Source organism: Apostichopus japonicus, chromosome 2, assembly GCF_037975245.1.
Source record: "Apostichopus japonicus isolate 1M-3 chromosome 2, ASM3797524v1, whole genome shotgun sequence".
NCBI lineage: Eukaryota > Metazoa > Echinodermata > Holothuroidea > Aspidochirotida > Stichopodidae > Apostichopus > Apostichopus japonicus.
The window spans coordinates 12,710,666-12,726,716 of NC_092562.1; the positions used below are offsets into that span (position 1 = coordinate 12,710,666).

Sequence of the window (16,051 nt, forward strand, 5' to 3'; positions counted from 1 at the left end):
CGAAAACTATACCAAAAAAAGCGGCAATTTTTTTTTATGATAATTAAAAGTGGACACTGTTATTAGTTCAGAGTATATACAAGGGCATAGGACAACGTTCACGGAAGCTGCAGCATTTATACAAAAAAAAAAGTATACCATGTCAAAAGAGCATTTACCTCTAAAATTCTCGGTAGTGTATCGTAGAGCCTTAGTGTGGGTCTGGGGGGGGGGGGGCCCTAATGCAACATTTGATAACCTCCTATTTTTAAGTTTGGCGGGCACGCACCGTAAATAGGAAATTGGTAGGCTTTGTATGTTTTGAGTGTTCACTCGAAGTGCCTCTATGCGTTGCCGGGGACGTTGACCATGTGAGCCCCTAGGGATTTGCCTCATCTGTTTACTGCAAATTTAGGAGGAGTTGTGAGCATAGGCGTAGGAGCCCAATTTGATTTAGGGGGGGGGGGGGGCTGTAACGACTTGCCCGAATAGAGAACCAAAATTTTTCGCGCTTTCAACATGTTAATGTACATATCATATAGGCATGCATCGATTATTACATCGCATTCCAATTACATACAATCATTTGCCGTGTTATTACCTTTTTGGGGGAAGTCGTTACAATCAAAGTGATAATAATGATATAAATTTAACCATTGAAAAACATATTGCAATTTATTTTTCTTTCAGTTGGTGCCCGAAAAATTCTCAGCATATTGCACGAATTTTCACCAAATTTATTTGATAGGGGGGCTGCAGCCCCCCCCCCCCCCCGCGCCTCTGACGCAAATGGTTGTGATAAATAGTTATGTTTCCAATTATGTGATATTGTTCAAAGGTTGCAATGAAACCTCGACACTATGAATTACAAAGCATAGAAGATTTGGGAATGTCAACAAAAAAACAACATGTAACAAAATCAAAAAGATTTTTTTGTTTTTTTGTATTGTGGCTAAACCATTGCTCCACAAAAAATGATAAATAATAACGCTTAACAATGAGTACTGCAAGTCGGTATTTTCAACTAAACAAGACAAAACTTGAAAAAAAATTGCTTTTCTACTTCAAATGAAGCTCTTCAATACCCAATGGCATGATAAATATTATACAGATATGGACTAGGTGAATCCGAATTCCCTTGGACTTTGAAAATAAATTGCACAAATTAAACTTCTGTGAGAAACTTTCAGCTGCAGATTTAACATTATATACACTTTAACCTTATGTACCCCCTCTCCAAAGTTTCTCACTCCCTATCCTCGAAATTATCACTGAATTAAATCCTTTTCACTCCAACCCCTTCCCCCTTTCCAGCCCAAAATATAATGGAATGTCTTTCCATAGATATGCAGTTTATGTTATCACCATAACTTCAAGACTGTTTGGGTATTACCACTAATCTCTACTAATGCATAAAATAAAATAAATTTATTTTTTTCCTGGAAACTTCAGTTGGATAATTAAAGACATGAAAATAAGTAGTCAAAAATGAGATATGGAAGAGCAAATTAAAAGTCAGCACTGCTCCTGGGTAGAACAGAATGGTATTTAGAAATGTGATACATAACTGTGTTTGTAACTCTGGACCAAAATCAGAATTAAATTGCCACATGCAGAAGAAGAGTCATAAAATGACAGTCAGACAGACAGACTGAGGGAGTATACACAGAGAAAAAATATCATAGACAAGAAAAAGTCCATTACTGATTTAAGGAGTACTACAGAGAATGTGTAGAGGAGGATAATAATTCAATCCATGATTAAGTTGACTATGAATTCAGAATTACATGCACTGACAGATTAGGCCTAAAATATATTTATATATCCCGATGCTGAGGCCGAGTGGGTAAAGGCGGTGGCTTTTGAAGCAGTGAGGCTTAGCAATCGGGAGGTTTGATTCCTGGGGGAGGGGGTGTCATAGTAAGGTGGGTTTTCATCAAAGAGCAATCTACAGTGTTCCCATCTGAAATGACTTTCTAACTTGAAAAGATTCCAAGTTTGAGTTAAATGTTGAATTGGAAGTCACCCAACATAAGTTGTAATACATAAGCCCTTGAGGGTTTTTCCCACATTGGTGGTCGCTTAAGCTTCGTAAAAATAACTGCCGATTATTATTATTATTATTTACAACAGAATCCTTTGGTCCATGGTCCATTTAGAAGTAAGGACAGAATCATTTGTTCTAAGATGGAGTAAGATCAGAATTATTTCTTGATCCCAAGAGATCTAGTCTTGTTTGGCTCCTCTCACCTACCTCCCCTCTCAGCTACTTGGTACTTTCCCTTTCCTATCAAACATTTCCTTCAGGCAAAGAGAATATCTGCACATAATTGACTTTCAATATATCACACGACATAATGCATTAGAGTCACAGTAACAAAAAAAAGAAGGTTACTACTAAACAGCATTGCAAACATGGAATGAATGTAAAAAGACACCAACAATGCAGTACTCGACACCAAAGATAGGAATGTGTTCTGATATTTCAATTTCTACTGTAAGCCCAAGTTGAATCTTCAATGTTATGAAATATAAACAACTCTCATTTTCATAAACAAAAATAATAGTCTTGTTTCTGAAAAGAGATAGGATTTGAGTGACTCCAGTTTTGACTAGAAATAACAGTACCCTTGCTCGGCTGACTATCTTCCCCTCTTAAACAAGAATTTCAAATTTTGTTGTCGTTCATAATTACTTTTGAAATCAAAGCAAATTGATGTTTATATGTGAGTTGAATAAAATTTAACGTATAAAAAAGCTCAGCCCCTCCCAATATAAGTACAAAATGGATGTTTGCGTCCATATTTCAGTATGATGGCTACGATAATACATATTTTTTGTTTTTTTTCTTTTTTCAGTTTTGTCTTTTTTGTCATTACGTATATGATAATTCTTTAAGTTGTATAATGTTATCTTATGTAACGTAAGTACAGTTACATGGTTTATTTGTGTGTGCAACCTTTGTCTTACTGCATGCATTGTTTCATTATTTTTTTTCTTTTCTTATTGTCTTTGTACGGGGGGTCTGCTTCGTAAGAGCCTCAGCTTTCTCAGACCTCCTCCACTTGTCACATACATTTTCTTCTATTATTGTGTAATATATTTTGAATGTGGAAACAAATAAATGAAATGAAAATATGTTTACATGCAAATAATATGAAAAAAACGTAGCATATTTATAAGACTTGATGATATGATGTCAGAGTTATGACATTATGACAATGAAAATGTATAAGCTTTGTTATCTTTGGTACATGCGATGCCATCAGGCATGAATTTCTGAATTGTTCACAACAAAAATTTGATCATAATCCATTTTCTAAGTTTAGATATCAGTATGCTAGTTGTTACCAGCGTTTCTGACTCCTTTATGTCTCAGGTAATCAATGTACAAAATGCCTGTCATGTTCAAGGATTTCAGATCAACATCAGTTCACCAAAATTTGGTGCTAATGTTGTTATGATGAAGTATCACCATAATAAGACACAGGACAAAGGTGTAGGCTGTTACAATTGCACAGCCTACCATGGTGGTCACTGACAACGTATCCACATATATGTTCACCAGACCCGTGAGCACATTCGCCAATAGAAAGTTGAGAAGTTGATTTCTGCTTATCGCCGCTACGATGAGAGGGTGGGGTGGACCGGAGGCGGTGTTGTGATTACTTTGATTCCTGTCCATATTCTTGTCTTGTAATCCACGCTCCCTTCTGGTCCTTCTCAACGGGCTTCTAGATGGGCCGTAGGGAAGTCTCGGGACCATTCCTGGACCTGCTTTTGCCAGTGTCCGATTTGAAGAGATGAATATTACGAACATTTCCAGTGACAAGAGAACGATGAGGCAACTCAGGAAGGACGTTACCTGAAAGTTATAAAGACAACTTGCTTGAAGTCATAATTTTACCTTGGAAACCAGAAACAAGAGGAACATTACTTTTCATATCAGAACTTGAAGCAACTGGATGTGTTTGATACCTAACCACAGGTATCAACCATGTTCCACTTTTTGAAACATTTTTTTATTTCAGCCCAATAATTGCAATCATCTGGCATTGAGCCAAGCCAGTCAACGACAATATAGCATTGTCTGACCCAATTTGTATATATATTCTAAGGGGGTTATGCCTAGAAATCCAGGACATGTATTAAGATAGCCAGCAAAAAATTACAAGTGAACAATAAAGTTCTGTATCTTTGGGTTCAATCTTGAAAGCTAAAGCAATTTCTCGAGGTCTGAAACATATTTTGTGTTCTTAGTGCACAAAAGCAAGTTTATTTAGAACTCAGTTATATTTTTCAAGTGAGAGGCAGACATTATCATGGAGTTTCAAGTGAGAGGCAGACATTATCATGGAGTTTCAAGTGAGAGGCAGACATTATCATGGAGAGGACACCAGCTGTTCTCATATCTATTATTAATAAACCAGTTTAATTTTAATCACACAAAAAAGAAAAAGTTACCCTCATTTATTTTATTTTATGAATTATCACATATAGTATGCAATATAACATATATGTACTTGTTTCAAAAAATCAAGTCCAAAGCAGAAAGAGTGAAAATTTCGAGGGTTTAGGTGTCTTCTCATACTTTCAAAGGGTTTCCTAATTAAAAGTTTGATCAAAAGAAAAGGGAGAAGAAAGCAAACAGAAACAGTAAATACTTACCATCCAAACTAAATAAGGAAGGTTGGCTAGCCAGTAGCCATACTTTCTAAAGGGTTTCCTAATTAATAAAAATCTGATTAAAAGAAAAAGGGGAAGAAAGCAAATAGAAACACACTAATTACTTACCACCCAAACTACATATGGGAGGTTGGCTAGCCGCCTGGAAACGGAATCCATTTTGGGACAGACTGTCAATGATAACAGAAACAAGGTAGCATTGCAGAATGCCAGCTTTAAGAGGCATGTCATCCAGTCACCAATGGTAGACCTGCAAGGGAGAAAATAAGATACAGAATTGATTGATTATAACAGAAAGATTAGAAAACAAGACTAAGGCCAATCATTTTTCAAGAAACAGTTTTTTTTTTGTACAAAGCTGGTACTTGGATTATAAATATTAGTTTCGTTTGTGCTTGCTATTATGCTTCTTGTGCCGTGATTGGATAACTGAACAGATAATATACAAATAATGAATGGTTATGAGCGCAATAGTGCAAATATTTCATGAGTTGAAAGATGGAGTGTTCCATTCAACGAGGCGCAGCCGAGTTGAATGGAACATTCCATCTTTCAATGAATGAAATATTTGCACTATTGCACGAATGGAAACCATTCATTATTTGTTTTATACAACATATTATATTAAGATGGGTAAAATGCACACATGCAACAGATTGTTTTGAACAGACAGGTTTCTCTGCTCTCTTACCATTGAAAAAAGTGCTACCAAAAAGGTATAACCCATGGTTCTATTTCATAGAGTGGAATAGAGCGGATTTTGCATGCAATCAACGAGCAATTGACCAATCACATGACCAGAATACAATTAGGTGTTGTATAATACCTAGTAACATCTGGGTACACCCAGAGTTGTACCCTACTTTTTTGTTTTCAGCTGCAACTCAATAATTATGCACTTTGCTTTATACATCAAATTTAGTAAATTATCCATCACTGTTTTGCACGTAATTCTATAAGCTTGACTAGTCAAGTTCCAGAAATGAAAAAAGCGAAGAGCCCCAAATTGAAAACTTACAATTTGTACGTAATTTTCAACGGTAGATGTGACGCTGCTGAATTCCATGAGAATTATGAATTGTAAACATGTCAATTTCTGCACCTTACTATGACCAGGTCAAGTATCGAACCCTGAACCTCCCAATTGCTAGGCCTCATTGCTTCAAATGCCACCGCCTATGTCCACTCGGCCACAGCACCAGTATACCAAAATATGAGAGTCACTACCTTATAATTGTCAATGATAACACTGCAAGTGAATCTAAATTTTTGCAAGGTATAATTCATTCCCTTGTTGCTTGAAGTTATCATAGATCAACATATCAGTCTGAGTGAATCCAGATTTTTTTTTTTTAAATTGATACTTCCAAAGTTTCTAAGCTTGTCATGCTTTGTGTCTAGAGTGTGAGGACAAAGAAATGGAGAAAAGGAGAGGAAGTAAGCATCAGAGGGAAAGGAAGATGGGAGAAATGTTTGGGACAAGTTACCTTTTCTGAAACACAAAGCTGCCAATGGAAACTCCAGCTAAGTAGATAGCCGAGTATCCTACACAAGAGTAAATGCCTTCTCTGTTAGCGTCAAGAATACCACTCCTGGATCCTTTACCATCACTACCATGGAGGATATAGTCCTTCAGTCCATACATATTCAGTAGGTACTGGTAGCACACTGTTAAGATAATGGCCAATGCTCCACTGAGTGATACAGGAATAACGGTGAAGACGATTGTTACCAGAATCTGCAAGAGTAATGTAAGACAAGCAACTAAGCATCAAGCAATTTACCAATTGATGTTGTTTTCTTTTGTGAGAACATTCAAGAAGTAAATACGTTCATGGCTTTTGCATTAACCATCAACATTCATAGTCTGCAGAATTGTTACCTTGTCTACAAAATAACAACCTCATCCAAGGAAATCATCATATTTTCACAGGATATGAACCTCATTTGCAAATACTGTATATGATATGTTTATAGAACAAATATTAAAATTCTCAGCTAGGGATTACGATATTGCTTTGAACCAGAAGTACCCATAGCACTATCTGAAACACATCAATGACTTACCTTTTGCATTTGGTTGCTCAATGCATTATTCAGGTGTGTAGAAAAGCAGTTACATAGTACAATGGTGTCAACACCACCAGTAACACTGCAAGTCTTTGAAATAATGTCAATCTAACAAAAGAACATGCAGCTCTAACAGGATACTAATGCAATGATCCAAACATTGAAGTTAAAGGAATTTTTTAGTGGCAGTCTATTGGGTATTTGAAAAAACTCCATAATTTTTTCATCGCCACATTCCTAGTTCGGGGATTTTTCACCCAATGATTCAGGAGAAGTGAATTTTTTAACCTCGCGCCAACTTAATCTAATATATTTTGAACAGTGGAGAACGATGAGCGATGTAGACATCGTTTCGGGGGCTGCAGGGACGCTGTCATTAGCAAACTATACTGTAGCGAGGAAAGTTAAAATTTCTGAAAATAAAACAGCAATGTAGATGGAAATTTCCAGGTAAAGTTAGTTATCCTTTGGAGAGTGAGAACGTTCCAGAATTCCCTTACTAGTTCTTTTTTATAATATGTTGTTCAGATATTTATTGTTTGAGAGATTCCTTTTAATCACAGCTGTATGCCAAGTCTGTACACATTCCTGTGTATTGTATCAAGGCCAAGCTTAGAGTGAGATATGATCGAGTCTAACATATGATGTCACGTCTCATCAGTCAGTGTTAGATTCAAATTTTCTGGCAGGACGGGCCAACATTTCAAGCACTATATCACAGAAACTAAAATTCATCACAGGGCAAGGCTTAGGGTGATACAAAGATAAAAACATAATATATCTGAAAGGACTGGATCTCATTTTTCACTAAAAATTTCCTTTAATCAGACCTTTCACTTACACATAGAGTGGAGACCAGGCTCACCAATTATGAAATTGCTCACCTTCTGAAATACACTTGTCAAATATAGTTGGTCCTGATTATACAGTGGGACACCAAAACTCAAGATTGCAAGTTTAATAATAAAACTAATTTTGATCAATTTAATATATGAAAAGAAAACCAGCATAAGAGATTAGACCACAAAACAAGGAAATAGTTGACTTACTCTCACAGCAGCAAGTGTAAAAAAGAAATTCCAATGAACGCCATATTCCGAGACGTGCTCGTGATAGTCTACGGTCTTGAGAGAGAGGAGTCTCCCTACGCCTAAGATCAGAAGAGGGCTGCAAGAAATTACTGTACGAAATATATCAGTCACAGCCAAAACCAAGGTTCTGTAAAATGAAAAACAAAATTCACAAAGTTAATCTTTTTCACATCAAGCGCGTGGGGCAAAAAATTGTTTTCAGTGGGAACACAATCACATACAGCTTTAAAGGACATTCAGCCAATGCAAAATGCTGGAGAATTGTTGCAGTGAGTTGAGTTATGCATAAGTGGAGAAGGGCAATCTCAAGAAGCAACGCAAGTATGATTGCAAGGTTATTTGCTCCTGGTACAGTAGTTATCTGCTACAAATGTAGGTTAAATCACTAATAAAAATATAAATAAATACATTTTAAAGAGCTAATTCACAAAAAGTATCAAAGTGCTTCACATAAAAACCCAACAGCCCCAATAAAGCAGGAAAAAAATACAGTGAACACAAATTATAACCTAATAAAAATAATCCTAAAATACCAACACAAAAAAAGTAAAAAAAACAATAAGAGGTTATTAAAAATACAGTAGGAGCAGTAAGCTAATTCCCACTGTGTCTCCTACAAACAACTACATACATACTCACCTCTTATGATGCATGGAGGAAGCTTTCCCTCTAGCCTCTGGTGCAACAACAGCATTTCCTATCATGAACAGCCCCACACCCAGATCCATGAACCCTCTGCCATAGGTCTCCGCCTTTGCGAAACGGCGAGGGAAGACCTGGAAATCCACAGCTAGGATGCATATTACAGTAGCAATATTGATACACACCCTGAAGTGGGTGAGGAAATGCCTGTGGCTATCGATTTCGACGACTTGATGCTTAAAAGTCCTCATGTAACGGAAGAGTTTCGAGTTGCCATCTTGAAGTGTCACAGCAAGAATTAGAACAAGAGATGTGGCTAACTGCACAAGCAAAAGAACCAAAGCATAATCACTGAGAATAGTGCAGGCCAGTATAACTGGAGATACCAGTAACAGGAAGTCCCAGACAAAGGGTGTCCTTCATGAAAAGAAGAGGGAAAAACACAAAATTAATACAAAACTAAACTACACCAACCTTGAGTAGCAAGTGCTATAGTATCTCTCTGCAACCTTTTTTGACAGGTTTTCCTACAATGTCTTCTACTGTACTTTATCTCAGCTGAGGAGTGCTCTGAATGTGAGTCTAACTCATGAGTTGTAAATGCATATGATATATGTGCAATTTTCTGTGCATGAAACAACTCAATCTATCTACCTGTTTTTTTCACAATTTTGTCAGCAATTAGTTTTAAGTTTCAAAGTTTGACACAATATCTAAACTTTTATGAATCATAAAATAATACCTTTCTAATATGTTACTTATATATATCCCAACTGTCCTTGGCTACCGACATAATTTCCAATCTTAAGTACTTTTCATGGTTCACAAATCATCAAATTCTGAAACAATAGTGTGCAAAGTTAGCAAGCTTAGACGAAAAAAGCAGCTCCTGAATTTGTGCGACGGACCTAATTGTTTACATCAAATTCAAATTGCATTACAACTAAATACAACCCAAAATGATAAATGATACACATCTCTCCTACGATGTACATAATGGACATTCTTTGTTATTGTTGCTATCTGTACATTTTGTTTTTAAATTTGTGACTTGCCGTGACACTACATCAAAATAGATCTTCCCGTTCATCTGGTCAACAACTGTTAGGTGTAAACATGACCTCTAATACCTTAATGAGGATCACCTTACTTTCAAATGATACACATCTCTCCTACGATGTACATAATGGACATTTTTTGTTATTGTTACTATCTGTAGATTTTTTTTTTTAAAATACGTGAAAACTTGCAGTGACTTACATCAGAGTATATTTACCTTTCATCTGGTCAACAACTGTTAGGTGTAAGTATGACCTACTGTATAATACCTTAATGAGGATCACCTTACTTTAAAGTCATGATAAATATCTGAAAAAGAAATGTTTTTGCAGGAAGACTTGAAGACTTACAGTACTGATTTCGCTTAACTCCCGTTAAAATTCGTTAAAAGGAAAATAACCGAATTTCCACGTTTTGTCATCGAAATTCCCCGATTTTTATCGAAATTCCACGAATTTTAACGATTGGTTATTTCGGTCATTTCCTTCGTGGAATTTTCAACGATACGTTGAAATTCTTTTTTAAACGAAATAGAAGGTCAGTGTGTGGTTACGAGAAACGTCGGAAAACGAGCAACTTCGTTTATTAGTATTGATTAGACTTTAGAACAGTCGTTTGAAGGCAGGAATTTTCTCAAGAACATTCCTGTACTTACTGAGTAGTGACACTCAAAGAAACATGTAGTGAAACTGACGGGGGACGTTTTCTAACTGTGAACCCCAAACACAGTGACATAAGTCTTAACTTCGCCAGGACGTAAGCGAGGTTGCAGTCAAAGCTATGTACCACGAGGCACCCTTCCAGATAAATTATGAGTGCTGTTTAACCATTTAAATAACAATGAATGGACATATAAACTTGGTTTACTTGCAGATTACGAAAAATAGTTATTTTTTAGAGATGTAAATTTGGTTTTTTATTAGAGTTGGAGTATGAAACTTTGTTTCTGAGCGAAAACATGTAACTTGAAGCAAAATAAAGATGCCCCGCCCATTCTGCGAGGACGCTTCCATTTTTCGAAAAGGCGTTTTCTCTTTTTATTTTTTCTATTTTGTTTACTTTTAAACATGAAAATTATTTTAAAATATGTAAAGAACTTAGTAATGTACTGCAAACTATCTATAAAAACAAAAAAACGATGTTTTAGGCATGAATAATGTGTTTAATATAACTAAAGTAGTAGGCCAATAGTCATGAGCTCATGATGATAGTGTCGTCAGTTCGTTTTCTCAGTTTATATTTGCGACATATCACCCGTGTACATCGATCAATGGCATGGTGAAAACCCCGTGTGAAAATATGTTGACCCCAAAAGACGCAAATAGCCGTTCTAGAAAGTACCGTCATAACATTAACAACACAAGGCCAGTTTGCTCTCTCAGGTCCGCACGTGTACAGCCATTTTTTCACACATGATATTATGCTGTGCATGCATTGCGGGCGCGATTGCGGCAAACATAAAAGAAAATGAATGAAACTGAAAAACTTACGATATTTTTTCACAAATATTGATGCTTAGATAAGTGCTTCCTCACAATCAACGAGCCGCCCTAAAATTCGCTCCGCTTACGGAAAAACTTTTATATATATAACAAATGGAAAACCCGAGTTTTTACACACATAATTCCAACTGACATTGGTCACAGAACATAAGTAGGTCATTGACATTCGAACTTGGCAACTTGCCCAAGTTCATCGCACCATGGGAACGACACAACACATTGAACATGATGTTATATTCTCCCGCCATCTGGACGCCGAGTGTAATATGCAAATTATGAATGGTACTGCGCAGCGTGGTTAAATCTTAACCTATTGCGACACAAATTTTGGGAAGCTGTTGTTTGAAGTAACTTTTGTATCAAATGTAAGGTACTGTATCATGTATGTGACCAGGGGCGTAGCGAAGGGTTTTTTGTTGTTGGGGGGGGGGGTGTGGAGAATTTGATTTGCCGACGGATCTGGAAGTGGTGACTGAAATGGGGGAGGGGTCTAAGGGGACACCCCCTCCCCTTTGGAAAATTTTTAGTTTTGAAACGTCCTTAGATGCAATCTGGTGCATATTTTAAGTCAAATTTGACTTGCCGACGGATCTGGAAGTGGTGACTGAAATGGGGGAGGGGTCTAAGGGGAGGGGGACGGCGGGAAACGGCGTTTAAACGTTTAACCGACCGGCAGGGGATACGGTGAAACGGTTAGCGAAATATCTGATAGGTCACACCCTTATTTAAACACACACAACAAAACGCCCTTATTCAATGAAAATATACTGAAAACCATATCGCAAAAACACAAAATCGCTTATAACTCGAAAACGGAAGGAGACATCGACTTTTGTCGGCTGTATAGGGATTTCCTAAACCGAATTTTGATGCGCTCTATCCACCTGTGTCATTTATGAGCTTCTCTGACGTAAGCTGCAGTACGTAATTTCTCTGTACCAGTTCCGCGAAATTTATTTACGCAGTAAACATCGTTCATTATGTTTTCTTTCACAACGAATATTCAAAGTTGTGCTCCACACGCTTCACAGATATTGTTTTATGTCGTTCATTTTTCAATTCTACTTTAAAATTACATTTTCGAACGATGCATTGCATGCCTTATCAAGCATTCCTGATTAGTAAAACTAAGGAAGGATATTCAAATATATATTATTTTCATTTGACATGATTTTATGAGTTGTTCCACTTGAAAAACGATGATAAAACCGAAAAACAAAACATTTACTTCTCATGTGACGCATACCGGGAGACTCATAAAAACTCCCCCTACTCATTAAAATAAACTTATACATGCCGTCAGGCCAGTTGAAAGCCCTTCCCAGTAATGTTTGATCAGCTCTTCCCAATATACAATACTCAAATAAGCAATGAAAATATATTCATTTTCCACAGAAATCTACCCAACGTGGGCCCCAAGACACTGCTTTATTTTCTTAGTAGTCATGGAAACAATTGTTTGCAACTCTCTTGCTGGCCAGGTGTTTTCAAGTTTTATTAATAGCACGACTTTTGATTGGTTCATTCAAGATAAACTTTCTATCCCTGCTGGATTGTTCTACTTATATATATATGAATGAATATTTGGTTTTCAATTAACTAAGTAACAGATAACATCCATTCCATTACGAACAGTAGGGGTAAAATAATGTTTGCTTCTAGAGGCAGCCAGCCATGAAGGTTCTGCGGTGCTAAACCCCCCACGAAGATAAATACTATGCTAATTTACATAAGGTAGGCGTGAATTTGACAAAGCCAAGTTTATGATTGGACGAAGCCTTTCAAAAAAGTTTGGTGGTGGGGATATCCAGGGTAGGGAATGCACATGTAAGCAGCATACTACAGGTGGCCCAGACCCAGGCTGCGACCTTACCAGGGCAGTCCATCTGCTTTCGCGGGCAACTTACAGTAACGGGTTAGGGGGAAATAAGTTTTTTTTTTTTTTTTTTTTTGCGTGCATTGAAGTCGGGGGAGATTTTTTGGACGGAATGCGCTCTCAGAAAAGTTTGAAAGTGAGTGCGGTTCTGTAGTAAACGGTACCGTAGTACGTCAAGTAACACAGGAATTTTTTGGAAATAAAGATCTCTTTGATATCCAGCTACGACTGTTTCATTGTTGATATTTTTTTCTTGTTTTTTCTGACACTGCGTTCCTTGGTGAGTTAACTTAAACTTATCCTAGTTTAATACTAGCCTATAACTTAAGAGTCATAGAATGTGCTTGCTACGATCGACCAAGACTAGTTTTTATTATCCTAGCCAAATCATTTTTCAAACACCTAGTACAGAACTTACTCCGTCTTATATACAATCACACTTTTGCAACGTTTGTAATATTCCTCGGCAACTTCTGGTAGAGTCTGAAAACGGCTGTAGTTACACTAAGGATTCAACGCAAGTCACAACCTTGATATGTCTAGAATTGCCTTTGCGGTTTTTGATCGCGATAACTTTCGTGGAAATTTCGTTGAAACTTCGTTGACAACCGTGCCCGCAGTAGTCTAAATCTTGTCAACGAAATTAACCGAATTTCAACTTTTTTTATCGATTTTTAACTTTTGTTATCGATCGTTGATTTTTTTTCAACGGGAGTTAAGCGAAATCAGTACTGTATACCCATCAGGTCATTAAAAGTGACTTTAAGCATAATGGAATAGATGGGTTTGTACACCAGTTGTCCTATTGTACATTCCCTTCAACCTACCAAAATGTTTTCCGATATGACGATATTGGAAACACCAGATGGAGTAACGAGAAAAGCAGTAGCGAGCTTGGATAAGCACCCATCAAAACATAGTTTTCAAACTCACTAGTTCCATTATGGCCACTGTAAAATGTCTCTTTTGTGATCTCTTGGCTAACCTCCTCCATCTTTGCTTTGCATACGGCAGCTTGACCTTTTTATCGAGCTAACTGTGTATAGAAAGGAATTTGAAAGTCATTTATTTGTAAAACTTTAAGGTCACTTTAAAGGCAGTTTATACAACATGGGAGTATCAATGAGAACCTGGTTAGGACTAGGTTTGAAACAGGAATATCGACTGACATTATTCTGTTTCACTGTCACTTCAGGGGAAAGAAGGTACATTGATGACACTACAACCACACTCTGTGCATCTTAAAGCCACTCAGACACAAAAATAAAATGTCATTACAAGTTACAGGGTAAAAACCCAAGAAAGAAGATAAAAATGGCTGTTGTCCAGTATCATTCTATAACTCTTACACTAGGCTGATGTTTGTTCTTAACTGGACAAGCTATTACTGGTCTAGGGAAGGTTAAGTAAAACTAAGCATGTAGTATGTACAGTACATGGGAGAAAATAAATTTTTAAGTGGAAAGCCGCAGTTAGGCTGAAGAATTGACACATTACTAGCTGTCACCTGATAAGTTGAAATTCTTGGGAGCACCATACAGGTTGGTGCCTATTCACACAGAAGCAAGTGGAATATTATCACAATTAGACTAGTAAGATTGGACGCAGCTGACTTCGCCATGATGGAACCCATTCTGCTACTGTAGCCGTAGGCACCAATAATGCACTAACCTGCGAACCCAACTAGCTTACAGAAATAGAATGTCACATGCGTACACATTTGACATAACATCTTCATGATCCCATAGCCTAGTCAGACCAGATGGAAGAGAACGAGTTGAGAGTGGCTCAATTAATGCTGTTTGATTTTTCGTACCAAGGCTTTATCTTGGGTGACTTTCTTAGAAGGCCTACTGTGTTAACATATGCCTACTGAGCACTGCATGGACACGTTCTCGTTGTCTTCGTTCACGTTCTCGTGGCCTCACTTAGGCCTAGCCTAACTTAGGACTAGCGGTAGTAGTAGTAGTAATTCTACTACAAAAGTACATGATTGTTATGGCTAACCTTTACGTTGCAGGTCCGCAGGCACGAGCGCAACTTGAGACAACTAAAATGTGTAATTTATTGGGAATTAAACTACTACTACGAGCTCGTTTTCTCGGGCACAATTTTCAGTGCAGCTTGTAGCCTCAGCGTGGGACAAAAATTCAATGTGAAGAGTATTCCAAAACGAAACCGAAAGTACCAGGACAGTATCACAGAAGTTGAACTTGGCGGCAAACAATAGGTATAGAAATGGTATAAACAGTTTTACTTCCTGGTGTCAGGAAATGTATGGGTGGCCGTTTGGGCAAAAATACAACGATGGAACTAATGAACATGAATGAAAAATGAAAAAGAAGAAATGTGCAAAATGAAAAGAAAATACTAATGTTAAAAATGTGAAAGGCACACTTTAAACGAGAAATAAATATAATAAAGGGATTGTGTTGCCGTACATGCGACACAAAAGAAGAGTCAAACCTTGTGGCTTGTTCTGCTCCAATTTATTATAGGCATGAAAGGCATTACTGGGTATGAAAGCCATATATTAAGTAAAGTTAATAAAAGCACATAAGAGAGGACGTAAAAAAGGACGTAAAAGAGGACGGTGGTACAACCCATCGGACGGATTCGTTAGCCCCGGTAACTTTACAGCTCTCAGATCTCTAAGTCGATTGTTACTTCAAAAATGCATAAAAATAATAGTCATTGAGAAGTTCATGATACGAGTTATTCTTACAGTGGTTCAGACGGCGTGTGTGCGGAATCAACGCTTACTATAGCTTAAACTGAAGGGATGCTCCACATCAAAACAATAGGGACCACTGCTTTAGTGTGTGATATTACAGATCAACAATATTTTTCTGTGCAAAGCGCGTAGATAGAGGCAAATTGTCGGGTCACAGGTCAGAAAAGTTGTTCCGGGGAGCGTTTATGAATATGGATTACGCCACCTTCCCTCACAGGATCAATTGCAACAAATTGAATAGAAGGAATCTGAAAACTTAACAGTGTATACGTACCAAGGAATCACAAGGAAAACAGTCATCTACTATACGAAACGGTCGGTCGCAAAATATTGGTAACATAGAAACTGATTAAAAAAGACAATCTTGTAGCGAAACATATCAAACACATTCAGCAGAAGGATAAACAAGGAT

The 16,051-nt window shown here is 37.2% G+C and overlaps 1 protein-coding gene across 1 annotated transcript; it reads right to left on the reverse strand.

Moving 5' to 3' along the window:
- Window positions 1-903: 903 nt before the first annotated feature.
- On the reverse strand, window positions 904-15,147 carry LOC139978447 (phosphatidylinositol-glycan biosynthesis class W protein-like). The gene is made up of 7 exons (XM_071988694.1): window positions 14,913-15,147; window positions 13,733-13,941; window positions 8,466-8,885; window positions 7,785-7,953; window positions 6,153-6,403; window positions 4,774-4,915; window positions 904-3,844 (listed from the first exon to the last, which is right to left on the reverse strand). Exons 2-7 carry the CDS (start codon window positions 13,897-13,899, stop codon window positions 3,413-3,415), a joined length of 1,581 nt encoding a protein of 526 aa, XP_071844795.1. The 5' UTR covers window positions 13,900-13,941; window positions 14,913-15,147; the 3' UTR covers window positions 904-3,412.
- Between the last annotated feature and the right edge of the window lie 904 nt (window positions 15,148-16,051).

What these genes read in the sequence shown, in the direction of transcription:
- LOC139978447 (XM_071988694.1), bottom strand. Translation starts at nt 13,899, where the DNA reads ATGGAGGAGGTTAGCCAAGAGATCACAAAAGAGACATTTTACAGTGGC. An exon ending in AGCTTTGTGTTTCAGAAAAG is followed by an intron (nt 4,916 to 6,152) that starts GTAACTTGTCCC and finishes TCTCCCTTGCAG; the next exon opens with GTCTACCATTGGTGACTGGA. An exon ending in TCCCATATGTAGTTTGGGTG is followed by an intron (nt 3,845 to 4,773) that starts GTAAGTAATTAG and finishes TATAACTTTCAG; the next exon opens with GTAACGTCCTTCCTGAGTTG.